The sequence below is a fragment of the Crinia signifera genome, chromosome 4 (assembly GCF_055691185.1).
Source record: "Crinia signifera chromosome 4, ASM5569118v1, whole genome shotgun sequence".
Taxonomy (NCBI): Eukaryota; Metazoa; Chordata; class Amphibia; order Anura; family Myobatrachidae; genus Crinia; species Crinia signifera.
In genome coordinates this window covers 270072155-270085176 of record NC_139220.1, presented here as the reverse complement: position 1 = coordinate 270085176, position 13022 = coordinate 270072155, and the positions used below count along the sequence as shown (strand labels likewise).

The following is a 13022-nucleotide window of genomic DNA, read 5'->3' as shown; positions in this document are numbered from 1 at the left end:
ACATATCCTATTTAAAACAAGTTTGCTCACCCTTTTGTAAATATACAATCCCATCTTAAATAACTGAACTAGAAACACCGCATGGTTAGGCATAGGCTGGTGTAAGTATTGCATCGGATAGTGACCGCACAGTACAGCACTATTCTCTATCACCATGGTGGTCAATGATAGGAGCCCTTAAGTAGCAGGAATTGTTATTTAGTTAATGAAATGTGAAAATGACCATGAGTCTTGCATTAGGGAACAAAGGCCTAATTCAGAGTTGTATGTAAACCTGATGATTGCGCACATCTCTGTGTCCTAAAACACACTGCAGCATGATTGGTATGTGTTTGGGGCAGTGTAAGGAAGCCTCCAAGTAGGTATGGTGCAGTTTTCTGGATGCAGTAAAGCCGGTAGCTAGCTCTGTGGACACAGCTTATGTGGCCCTGGCTGTTGGATACATCTGGACATCGTGAGTATCATGAGGGATACTCTGGTGCAGATGTATGAAGCAGTGATAATGGAGAAGTGATAAAGTGCCTGCTACTTTATCACCGGCCAATCTGCTTTTAACTGCCCCTTCAACTCAGCCTGTAACTGAACAGTCAGAAGCTGATTGGCCGGTGATAAAGTACCAGGCACTTTATCACTTCTCCTCTATCACTGCTTCATACATCTACCCCACAGTGTCCAATGGTCACACAGTTGTTAACATGCTTGTCCCTTGGGCGCAGCAGCGGATAGCAAAAGCCTGCAGTGGGTGTCTTTTTCCTTCAAGGCACTCTGCGGTTTTTGCAGATGCCACGGTGGAGCGTACTCCATCCTTCTCTTCTCAGGTGCAGAGTGTGGATGGTACGGGGGTTTTATAAAACTATTCAGGTCTTTTATCACACTAGTTATTGAGATCTCCAAATCATATAGCTCAAACGTACAGACAGCGGTCTTCTAGTGCTGCACAAAGAAAAATCTTTCTCTAGAATCTGATACTATTGCTATCAAATATCAGGGATCCAAGGGCGCAGCTGAAAATTTAAGATTTGTTGTACCTAAAAGGGAAAATCTTGTATATCTGGATTTATCCATTGCTTCTCTGCAATTTGATGACACTGGTGGACTACAGTATGTTCCAGATTCTCTCTGACATTTTTGTACGGCTTTGAGCTGCTGTTCCAGGCTGCCGTGATGACCAGTCCTTCCAGCAGCAGAATAAGTAGTAATGTAGTAAAATGAGTTGGTTTGCAATCTTTCTAGACACTTGGGCTGGTCAGGGATGGCAATTGTTCTAATATTACTATTAAATGTAAATACCTCCCAACGTGACCCATTTTAGGAGGGACAGAATACTCTATTCCTGGACTTCCCTTTTAATTTATGACTGCCATCACCAGGGTGGAAACATCTTTCTTATCAATTAACCTATTCAAAATCAGCAATGGCAATCGTAGGGGAAGGCCAGGGACGTTCTGTCCTGGAATGGGTCATGTTGGGAGGTATGCATTTAGAATATTATCCTCAGGAAATTCATGTCTCATGGTAAGAATTGGTTTGTTAGTTTTCTATAGAGGTGAAATCCAATAATACCCATAGTTTGTCTGGGAAATAATACCTGTGGTTATGAAATAAATGGCTGCCAATGGTCATAACCCTGTTCTATAAGCCAGTGTAGTAAAACCTTTCCGTGTCTGTCCTATTGCATGTCCCCTCGCTAATGGGCTTCTTCTCTCACAGGTGCCTTGATTGGCTTCTAAATAACTTAATGACTCATCAAAGCGTTGATCTGTTTAAAGAACTAAGGTAAGTAATATACGCTTATTGTATAAACCATATGCCAAACCACCTCACACACACATCAGGGTTAGATATGAATGCATCCTCTCTCTCACTCTTTTTATGTGAGTTCTGCTTGCTGCATATGACATGATGCCTTATTACAGAATGGGCATTCAATTGCCTGGGAGCTGACTATTTTTATTTTTTTTATTTTTCATATTTATTTCATGTCTCTTAAACCTGCACAATGCCTGCAGCACTTTTGTGTCTCCTGCCGGGGCTTTTTCTTTATCTTGCACACCTTGCTACATTTATCAGTCTATCATCTGAATTTCTGCTGGGAGACGGAGTACATATTTTTTTTTTCTGTTTCTTGTATTGTCAATCTCCCTCCATATGACAACCACGTGCGAAACAGAATAAAAAAATAAAAAAGTTCTTTCTTTGAAATGCATATCACTGTAGAACTGGCAGATTATATGAAATGTTATCTTAAATGTTATATTTTGACTTTGGTGTATCACAGTAAAGCCCGTCAGTGGTGCTGTCGGTTTTACTCTTTGTAAAAACGGTTTTCTTCATCTACAGATGGTTCTTAGAGTTTTTTGTTCTATTCCACCCTCTAGGAGACACAGGCAATGCTGAAACCAGAGTGGCCCAATTTAAGGCACCATTTTCCTTTCTCCTCTCCTTCAGTGTTGTCCTGGGCACAATAAAAACCTTGCTAGATCTACAGGCTAATTTAGGGGTCTTATTAAGTAATGAAGAGATAAAAAGTACCAGCCAATTCGCTCCTGTCATTTCTCAAACATAGAGTAGTGGTTAGGAGCTGATTGGCTTTTACTTTCTCTCTCTCTCCCAACTTTATTTCCAACAGTTAGTTAACAGACTTCTTACTTGGCTATGTACTAAGCATTGGACAGAGATAAAATAGGTGAAGATAGCACCAACCAGTCAGCTGCTAAAGCCGGATACACACCAGATCGACATCAAACCGATAGGTCATACAAATTTGGTGGGTAATGACCTATTAGTTCAGTGTGTATAGTCAATGTGCGAGCCCCTGCAGTTATTAGCGATTGTCTTTCAGTCTATTGCGTTGCGTGGCCAATCGGACGGTAACGCTAATGATGCCATGCTGCCTAATGCAGCATCCCAGTCACACCATCACCTGGCTGCATCAGCAAGCGTGCATGCACGTGACTATTCGGGGCCCTTCGCCCGCATCGCTCCAATGTATATCCAGCCTAACTGTCATTTTTCAATACAGCCTGTAACATGGCAACTAGGAGGTGATTTTTGGATCTAAGGATGCTATAAAGCAATTTTGGCAACTGTTCTACTTGCACAATGTACTGCCACCCTACATGGTGAATATATCGGGGCCACACGCCCTCATTGTAACACTGTACTGGCAGGATAGAGAGGTGAGGCAGTCCATCAGGTGCCCAACATGATCATTGTAGAACAACTGATTTTCAATTGGACTACTTCAATATAATTGACCCTCATAGCAACCTAAGGATATCCATTCTTGAGCACAAGTGACCTATTGTGTATATCATACTGGACATTGTAGCTATATACAGTACATAGATATGCTTTTTTGCTTTGTATATATCTGTATATACCCCCAAAACTAAACAAGGGATATATTTCTTGTACAGACATGCTAACCCCATGAACCTACTAATAGATCAGAAGGGGAGACATGCCCGCCATAGGTTGTCCCATTCAGTTGGCTTTGCTACGAAACCATATTTCTTGCTCCTTCTCTCTTTCTATTTCACCCTGTATAACATTATTGATAGCATGTAGCGTGCTTTTCCTTATGCAGATTGTGAGGCAACCTCAGGGGACCTGGGGTGGTGATTACTGATTGCTTATGGTGAAAATTGCATTCCTTATCTACCTCTTTCTCAAGGGCTGATTGAGAGGAATAGGAAACTAAACAGAATAGTCAACGTCTTGCTTTGCTGTCAGACCACATGTAGATCAATGTTGATTGAGCAGTACGTAGGAGCCTGAGGCCTGTATAGTATAAAGCTATATGCAGCAGACATCATCCTGTGATCAAATGGAGCCACCTGCTGATTTTAGTAAGATGGTAGTGTCTAGAGACTGACGCGGAACTCTAACCGCAAGGTATTTTGAATACTGATCATGTAACTGATTATGGCCCAGATAAAGTGCTTCACCCTGTACTTGTTAAGTGCAACAGAAGGACCGTGGCATAGTAATACTCTTAAGTCCTAAAGAAGTCTAATGGCATGTGATAGTCCTCCTTAAAGTCTATAACCAAAATGAGACTATCTAATTACTGCGTGGACCAATAGAAAAGTCCACTACATAGGTACTGAATCCTTAAGTATTTTCATGTGCCATTTATTTCTTTGTAACACTTTTCACTAGGTGTTACACAGTCATGTGGCTGGAAGCCACATGACCAGAATGAAGGAGGGGCCGAAAGGCCCCCATACACTGAGGCGATTCGACCAATCGGGCTGTTAAATAGGACCAAATCGGCTGTCCCAGACATGTCGTGGGATCCGATGTGTGGTCCCGTGTGCATAGGTACCCGAGCAGGTGGTTGGATCTGCTGCCCGTCCAACCACCCATCCTGGAACCTCCCTCCTGGCGGCAAGACAGGCGGGAAGCAGGGACGCATGCGATCCATCACAACAAATTGTGACAGATCGCATTGGTCCCTGCTGCTGGGAAGGTCCCGGGTGGCCTGCAGGGTATCTGGTGTCCGTACACTGCTGCGAGACATCACAGCAGTGTATGGGCACCTTTTAAAATGCATGCCTGGCCATCTTCCTCAGTCCATTAATGGGCATGATGTTCCAAGGAACGCTAGTGCATTTATTTATTCATTATTATTTATTACCAGTTATTTATATAGTGCACACATATTCCGCAGCTCTTTTCATTATTTAGGGATATTAGTTTTGTTAAACAGAATGATAGAGAACAGAACGAGTAGCCTCTAAGAATAACCCCAGCAGTGTTCCTATGATGTAATGCTGCGAAGGAAGGACACCACAGATACGGACTGGCAGGATATGGAGCCTACATGAACCATCAGATCCTCTTGTTCATACTAGAATGCTTGGACAACAGCAGTAGAGTTTACAAAATAGAGCCTGGATTTAAATCCAAGCTGTACATTTGTTGAGAACTACTTGGCTTAAATGCATTATTTAAGACACAGTACTGTACTTCTGAACAGCAAGTGTAGCTCAGTGTTGTGTACTGTAGTTTTGATTTGTGTGTAATGTGGGGGGTCACCAATATTTATCTTGCCACTGGACTGTCATGTGTCAATTCACTTAGGCCTTGACAAAGCTGATAGCAGCAAAATGTATCTCTGCTTTCCTGCTTTGAACAGCAAAAACTGCTCTCTAAATATGAGCATATATTTAATATACTACTGAAAAAGTGAAGAACTTGACCTGAGAAGGCATACGTGTGTGTGTGTGTGTGTGTCTGTTGACAGGAGTAAATGCACTTTGGTCCATAAGGGAAGCTTGTTAAGTTTTTGTGTGCACTTGATAGTAGTAGGCATTGACCTGAGATGCATCTGGAGGGGAGGATGCCCGTTATCACTATCGCTTTCACACCGCAAACCTGCTTTAGACCAGGCATTTAGGTGCGGTGTGAAAGGGGGTAAACTGCTTCTGACCCAGAGTATGTGTTACCAATAATTATGACTGATGCTGTCAATGATAAAGTGTCAGCCAGGTTATTCGGTGTTATATATTTACTTCTTATGTTAGAAGACTCTATTAAATAGATGTAACTTCATTCACAGCGGCTTTCAATGTGTGAGTAATCCCGGCTGCACTGATCAGTCAAATATTACGTGGTTAATATACCAACTCCTCCAAATAAATGATTGTATATTATACTACTATAGTTGATTGTATATTATACTACTATAGTTAATTGATTACTGCTATACTCACAGTGCTTTTAATATATATATATATATATACCAACATTATATTAGGTACACAATTGGCCCGTAGTATGATAACTAATCACATGTTGAAGTTACATCTATTTAATAGCGTCTTCTAACATAAGCAGTAATGAATAACACCGAATAACCTGGCTGACACTTTATCATTAACAGCATCAGTCGTAATTATTGGTAACACATACTCCGACCTACAAGTGTGATTTGCAAGTACGGCTGGTACCTGTAGCGCATGTCACAGCGCGCACCAGTACACACTGTGTAATTAAATATCATGCTATGGGCCAATTGTGTACATAATATAAATGTGTTGGTATATATAATAAAAGCACTGTTAGTATATCAGTAATCAATTATTGTCTGCAAAAAAAGTGCGGCTGATATCTGCAATACGTGGCACAGCGCACATTAAAGTACACACTGTGCAATCAGATATCGCACTCACGTCTAACTACAGCATTACAATGCACAACCATTTATTTGGTAGAGGTGGGCATAATTTTATAAGGATAACACCTAGCCCACACACCATAATTACCAGCTATACACACCAGTATTAAAGCAATTTTGGATACTGTGATATTTAATTGAAAAGAGACCATATAACTGCTACTAATATTTTAGATACTCATAATTGGCAATTGTTTAAGGGTAAATATTGGCCTGTAACTCCAGAGATGTGTCCGGTACACACCAGGACGATGGTGCTCGTGAGCGGGTCGTCACAGGAACGTACGGCCCGCTCACGAGCTGACATCGCCGCCGACACGCCACGAAAATGCGGCTGATGTGATCACGATCCAATCATGATCCCCACCCACTGGCCATAAACATGGCCAATTTACATACAGTCGGTCGAGATTGTATCCAAATTGACTCGTTTGGGGCCATATCGTCCTGGGGTGTACCCCACATTACAACAGAACTAGCTATACAATAGGACTGGTAAATGATATAAGGGGACCATAAATCACCTTTATTTTTCTATCTTTGCACCACATTTGTTAACTTATTTCGCTGGCTTTCAGCAATCTTTATAAAATATTACATTAAGAGTTATGTTTTAAATCAAATTTATCTGTCGATGGATACTCTCTATAGGACAAAAACGATATATTAGTTCAGTGAGTGCCCCCAATTGGGAATACTTTTTCTCTCTTTCTTGTACCAGTAACCATAATTCCCGGGAGCACCTCCAAAAATTATAAATTGAGAATAATTGAATAAGTCATAAATTCAATTTGGAATGGATTAATATAATATTAAATAGACAGCAAACAATTGTGCGGACATTTCCTATCTCTCTCTGACTCTCTCTCTCTCTGACTCTCTCTCTCTCTGACTCTCTCTCTCTCTCTCTGACTCTCTCTCTCTCTGACTCTCTCTGTCTCTGACTCTCTCTCTCTCTGACTCTCTCTCTCTGACTCTCTCTCTCTCTCTATCTCTGACTCTCTCTCTGACTCTCTCTCTCTCTCTGACTCTCTCACTCTCTCTCTGTCTCACTCTCACTCTCTCTGACTCTCTCACTCTCTCTCTCTGACTCTCTCTCTCTCTGACTCTCTCTCTGACTCTCTCTCTCTGACTCTCTCTCTCTGACTCTCTCTCTGTCTCACTCTGACTCTCTCACTCTGACTCTCTCACTCTGACTCTCTCACTCTGACTCTCTCACTCTGACTCTCTCACTCTGACTCTCTCTCACTCTGACTCTCTCTCACTCTGACTCTCTCTCACTCTGACTCTCTCTCACTCTGACTCTCTCTCACTCTGACTCTCTCTCACTCTGACTCTCTCTCACTCTCTCACTCTCTCTCACTCTCTCACTCTCTCTCACTCTCTCTCTCACTCTCTCTCTAAAACTCACACTCTCTCACTCTCACTCTCTCTCTCTAAAACTCACACTCTCTCTCTAAAACTCACACTCTCTCTCTAAAACTCACACTCTCTCTGACTCTCACTCACACTCTCTCTCTGAGGGGCAGATTTATTAAGCTTGGTGAAGTGATAAAGTGTCTGGGTTTTATCACCTGCCAATTGGCTCCTTACTGTGAAGTTACAGGCTTGGTTTGAAAAATTACAGGTGATAAAAACCAGACACTTTATCACTTCACCGAGCTTAATAAATCTCTGTCTCTCTCTCTCTCGGTGTCTCTCTCTCTCGGTGTCTCTCTCTCTCGGTGTCTCTCTCTCTCGGCCTCTCTCTCTCTCGGCCTCTCTCTCTCTCGGCCTCTCTCTCTCTCGGTCTCTCTCTCTCTCGGTCTCTCTCTCTCTCGGTCTCTCTCTCTCTCGGTCTTTCTCTCTGTCTCTTTGTCACACACTCGCTCTCTCTGTCACTCTCACTCTCTCTCTCACTCTCTCTCTCAATCTCTGACTCTCTCTCTCTGATAGGCAGATTTATTAAGCTCGGTGAAGTGATAGTGTAGGTTTTTTTTATCACCAGCCAATCAGTTCCTAACTGAAGTTGCAGACTTGGTTTGAAAAAATGACAGGTAGGAGCTGATTGGCTGGTGATAAAAAACCACACACTATGGGCGAGATGTACTAAAGGGAAAATGCGGTAAAACCCCCGTTTTACTGCATTTTCCTATGTACTAAAACCCGTTCGCAGCGATATCGCAGGGCTGGGTGGCGATACCCTATAGAAGCCTATGGGCTTCTTTTTGCCGCCCGCTGCCACGTCGCCGCCGCCTCGCCAACCCCCCCTCTCCCCCTCCCTTGGGCTTACCTTCTTGCAGGTCCTCCTGGAGCCCTATCAACGCAGTCGGACGTCCTTCCTGCTGCAGGGGGGAGGAGGAGGCGCCGGGGACAGCCTGCTTAGCTGTCCCCAGCGCGTAGGCATCAGAAGCCGGCTGGGAGGTGACGGAGACCCCCCGCAGACCAGAGTACAGGTATCGCGGGGGGGCTCCGTTACCGCACCGCGATGCTAGCCGCATATGTTAGTACATATGCGCTGGCATCGCGGCGGGGGGGGGGGGGGGGGGGGCGCGAAGGGTGGCAATGTATTTTAATCACTTCACTGAACTTAATAAATCTGCCCTCTCTCTCTCTGACTCTCTCTGTCTGTCTCTCTCTCTCTCCCTTTTTATAAGGGTTCATTAAAATCAAAAAGTTTAAGTTTGTTGATGTGATTAAATCTGACCTGTGTTCCTAGAAGAGTTTGTCTTTGGAAGTACTGTATGTGATTGGGAATAGAAGTGTCTGTGGTTCAGGGCTGATGAGAAGAACATGCTTTGTTTACGCATAATGATGAGCTCTGTGTATTACCGAGCTGAATAAAGCTTTTTGTTTTATGTTGCTGTCAGTGCCTGAATTATTATTGTTTATATTTGTTAAATTCATCCTGTAACAGATCCTTTTATGCTACATTCTACTGCCAAAGTGAAGGATTTGTGCCCTTCAGAGTATGATCTCGATGCCAACTCCTCTTATTATCTCCCAGTGACAGAACGTTCTGTTTACAAACATTTTACCATGCTCCGGTCTCACTGTTACATTGTACTGCACGATCAATCTCACCTGCTGTAATGGATGGGAGCCGTGTTGGGCAGAGCTGCAGTGCTGTGTTTTGTATTTGCGGAAAATTATTATTTACGTAGCTAAAGGGGTTCTGACAGCTCGCCTGTAATCTCAGCGTTCCGGTGTCCTGCTGAGGCATACCCTAAAGGAACAGCAACCCAGCTGCTTCTCCGGCATAATGATTCCTAGTTTAATGTCGCCAAGCACAGCAAAGCGCGATGCTTGCGGGCTGTATGTGCACGACTGATGTGCTGGGATGGGTCTCAGAGGACGTGTCTGAATATTGACAGATGCAGGATTGAGGGTATTGGTTTCTGCTTTAAATGCATGCAGAGCAAAGGGAAGAACCAAGCTTATGCCATCCTTCCACTTGTGATGCCAGAAGCAAGACTTTTAATCGGATAGCAGAGATGTTACCTTTGACAATACTTAGTAATTAAGTCTAAAACACTGATTTATAAATATCACCTAACATTTCCTGGTAGCTTCCCGAGTGATATGTGCACATGTAGCCCTTTTCTCCTATAGGACCCAAAAAACCAAACCCTAAATGGCCGCTAGATGGCGCTCAATGTATCACCTGGACCAGCGGTTTTAGGAAGCGTCCTGTTATTTGCCTATATACTGTACTGTAGTGACCACTAACTGCACTATGCTGCAGCCCAGGCCAAAGCAACCCGCTGCTATACATGTGCGGAACCAGAACTTTTTTTTATTAATCACTGAAAATTTAGCAATAAAGGCTGCAATAAATCAGTAGATCTGCACTGATGCTTCATGTGCTGTTAAGGAACGTTGTGCCAGCCTAAGTTTTTTTTTTTTTTTTTTAAACCATTTTATTTTTCATTCTTTTATTTTTTTATAAAAAGGTGAATCCTGCTTGTTATATTAATGCAGAAAACACATTTCTGTATTAGAAACTTTGATCAATCATGTTTTAATGCTTGCTTCTATTATTGATCTAAAGTTATTAGGTGTGATCTGATTCATTTGACCTCCTTTTTAACCTGGCCATACACTAGGCAACTTCTCTGAGCGGATAAGTGACCCGCGATACCCTCCTGAGCCACCAGGGAACCTCTCCGGATGGCATAGGATACACAGTGTGGCCCTACCTGGCTTGGCTGCAATGCGACGGATCCTACGTACAGCATGTGCAATCTAGTAGCTCATGTTAAATGCTTGCGATTTGGGTGCGTTTTATTCGATTTATCGCTGCAATTGCATAAAAAGTGACCAAATTTCATCTATGCCGTATATTCAATCACCGGCGACCATCACCTGAGGGGGAGATGGCTGCCGGGCCCTATTCAATGCTGTCTTCCCTGACAGCATTGAACAGGGGAGCCCGGCAGAAGGATCCCGACTTCAGTCGGGCTTGTTCTGCCGAGAACGGCCGGGAAGTGATGAGCTGCCGGCTGAAGCCCGTCTCTTCCCGGCCACAACTCGCGGCCACGCCCCCTTCTCGTCCCGCTGCAGGTGGGACATTGATTCCCGCCTGCGTGTTCTCGGTCAAGGTCATGGCTGTCGAATTTGCTCGACAGCCGTGACCCCCAGATTGAATACCCCCCTAAACATGCAAAACCATTTTCAATGAAACGAGCAAATGCAAAAGAATGATGAGTTAGGAGTTAGTCCTGGATATGTCACTGCCATTAAACGTGTAATTAATTTACAGGCCTTTCCAGTTCCCTCTCTGTTTCACATCTTTTGAACTAAAGCAAAAGAAGAAAAAAATTATTTCTACACTACCTCCAGGATGAGCAGTGAGATGTTCAATAATGGGAAATACATTATGAATAACTTTTTTAATTCCACTTTGACACTTGCAACCCCACAAATTCATTCACTGTCTGGGGCTAAAATAAATACATACACACACACACACACACACACACTTTTTTTTTTTCTTTTAAGCATAAGAAGAACTGAAGTGAATAGTATAATGAGAATAATTATAATAAGAATAATAAAATCTGTATTTATATAGTGTTTTTACTCTACCAGGACCCTAGGCGCTTTACACACGTCAAAACCAATTCAAATAATTCAGAAGAATTAATACAGCAATAGACAAACCACACAGACCTAAATAAACCTTGTACGTACAATTATCATAATGCAGGTGCAGGTATTTTGGGTATTAACTTACCTTTAAACGTTTTGCTGTTGCTTGACCTACGCTAGATGTATAGAAAAAATAAGAAACCGCATTGCTTTATCGTCTTAATTGTAGTCAACTAGCTAAGCCAAGAATTCGCTCCCAGATTTAGTTAAAAATAAAAAATAGAATTGCTGGACTACATCTAAGGTTGAAGTTATTTCAATATCTTCAGTTGGCATAGCAGTTACTTAGTAATACCCCCTATTTTTTTTTTGTTTGTTTTTTTGCCTTTTGTTAATCCTGGTGCAAACTGGGTCGGGGTTTGGTTGGAAAGGGTCAGAAAAAAATGACCCAGGTTGGAGCTACCAGAGCTGGAACTTGCACAAACCTATTAACTCCGCAGTGTGAACAGCCAGTATACAGTAAGCAATCAGCACCGTCCCGGCTGTTACACTTGGTTGGAACATCATTTGAAAACCCAGATTGGACCTGACATTTGGTGGAAGAGGGGAATAAACTATTTATTAATAATGTTGATTTATTTCATTTGTGAGTGATTATTTTTGAGATATAAAAATTGTATAGCTGCAGATTTAAACCTGTATTTCTAGTCTGTGTTACTATGTGGTTGCACCACTTCTGTACCTTCTCTTTTGGAAATAAGGGGATTTCACTATTCAGTCCTGTATTCGCTGTTTTGAAAAGCAGAACCTGCATTCGGAGAAACGGACACTCAATTAGCATCCGTTTCTGCTGAAAGAGATGTTTACAGTGGGCTTTTTTTCTATGTTATTTATTTAAACTGTGTGTGTGTGTGTGTGTGTGTGTGTAACAGTCACATCTCAGCTGAATGGATTTAATTTAACGTTCTTTAGTCTTCTGGAAATGTTCTATTGATTGTATTTCAGTTCTGTATTTAGCCAATCTTCTACATCCACATACAGGATAAATTATCGATTTCCTACAAAAATATTAATAATAAAATTATGCTTTTTGAAGATCAGTATACTATTCCATCTTTTTTTATAGTAATCCTATACAGTATTTTTTGATGTTTATGTTGTTGTGATCAAGGAACCTCAGATTGTCCTGTTGTGGTGTTGAAGGACCTTTAATAAATACGGCATGTTGATTGATGTAGGCTTTGTTACCTCCCCTAATGTGTAACATTTGTGTGTTTGCAGCATCAACATCATGAAGCAGCTGATCAGCTCCCCTGACCTGCTTGTAATGCAGGTAGAGATGGATGTGTATACAGCTTTAAAAAAGGTACAAAACTGCAAGTGATCGTCCACCTGAATGCTTTCTCCTTGTAATAGCAAATATGGAATCTGTTCTTACTAAAGCTGGGTACACACTGAGCAATATCCCATCCGGTCAGGTGGATTGTACTGGCATATTGCCATCAATGAGATACTGCTAGATTTAATGTGCTGCCCATCACACCTAGCAACATAATGCATACTAATTAAGGACAGGAATTTATTTGTTCTATCCTTCATTAACTTCGCTCCAGTCTCTTTGGGCGATTTTTTTTGTTTTTTTGTTTTACAGGGATTAATTTCGATGTCGAAACAAATCTCCGTCATTCCAGTCTGTACCCAGCTTAACTTGTACTGAGTTGCTGGCCACAACTAATCCTCAGTGAGTTGTGGGGATTTCTTGTTTTAC

The 13022-nt window shown here is 42.2% G+C and overlaps 1 protein-coding gene across 2 annotated transcripts in view; it reads left to right on the top strand.

Moving 5' to 3' along the window:
• The window catches only part of GMCL1 (germ cell-less 1, spermatogenesis associated), a 143153-nt gene that overhangs the window by 80358 nt on the left and 49773 nt on the right, over positions 1-13022 (top strand). For both annotated transcript variants that reach the window (XM_083184541.1, XM_083184542.1), the window contains exons 7-8: positions 1711-1776; positions 12536-12620. In XM_083184541.1, the coding sequence (XP_083040667.1) occupies positions 1711-1776; positions 12536-12620 (151 nt within the window). The remainder of the gene's footprint in view (positions 1-1710; positions 1777-12535; positions 12621-13022) is intronic.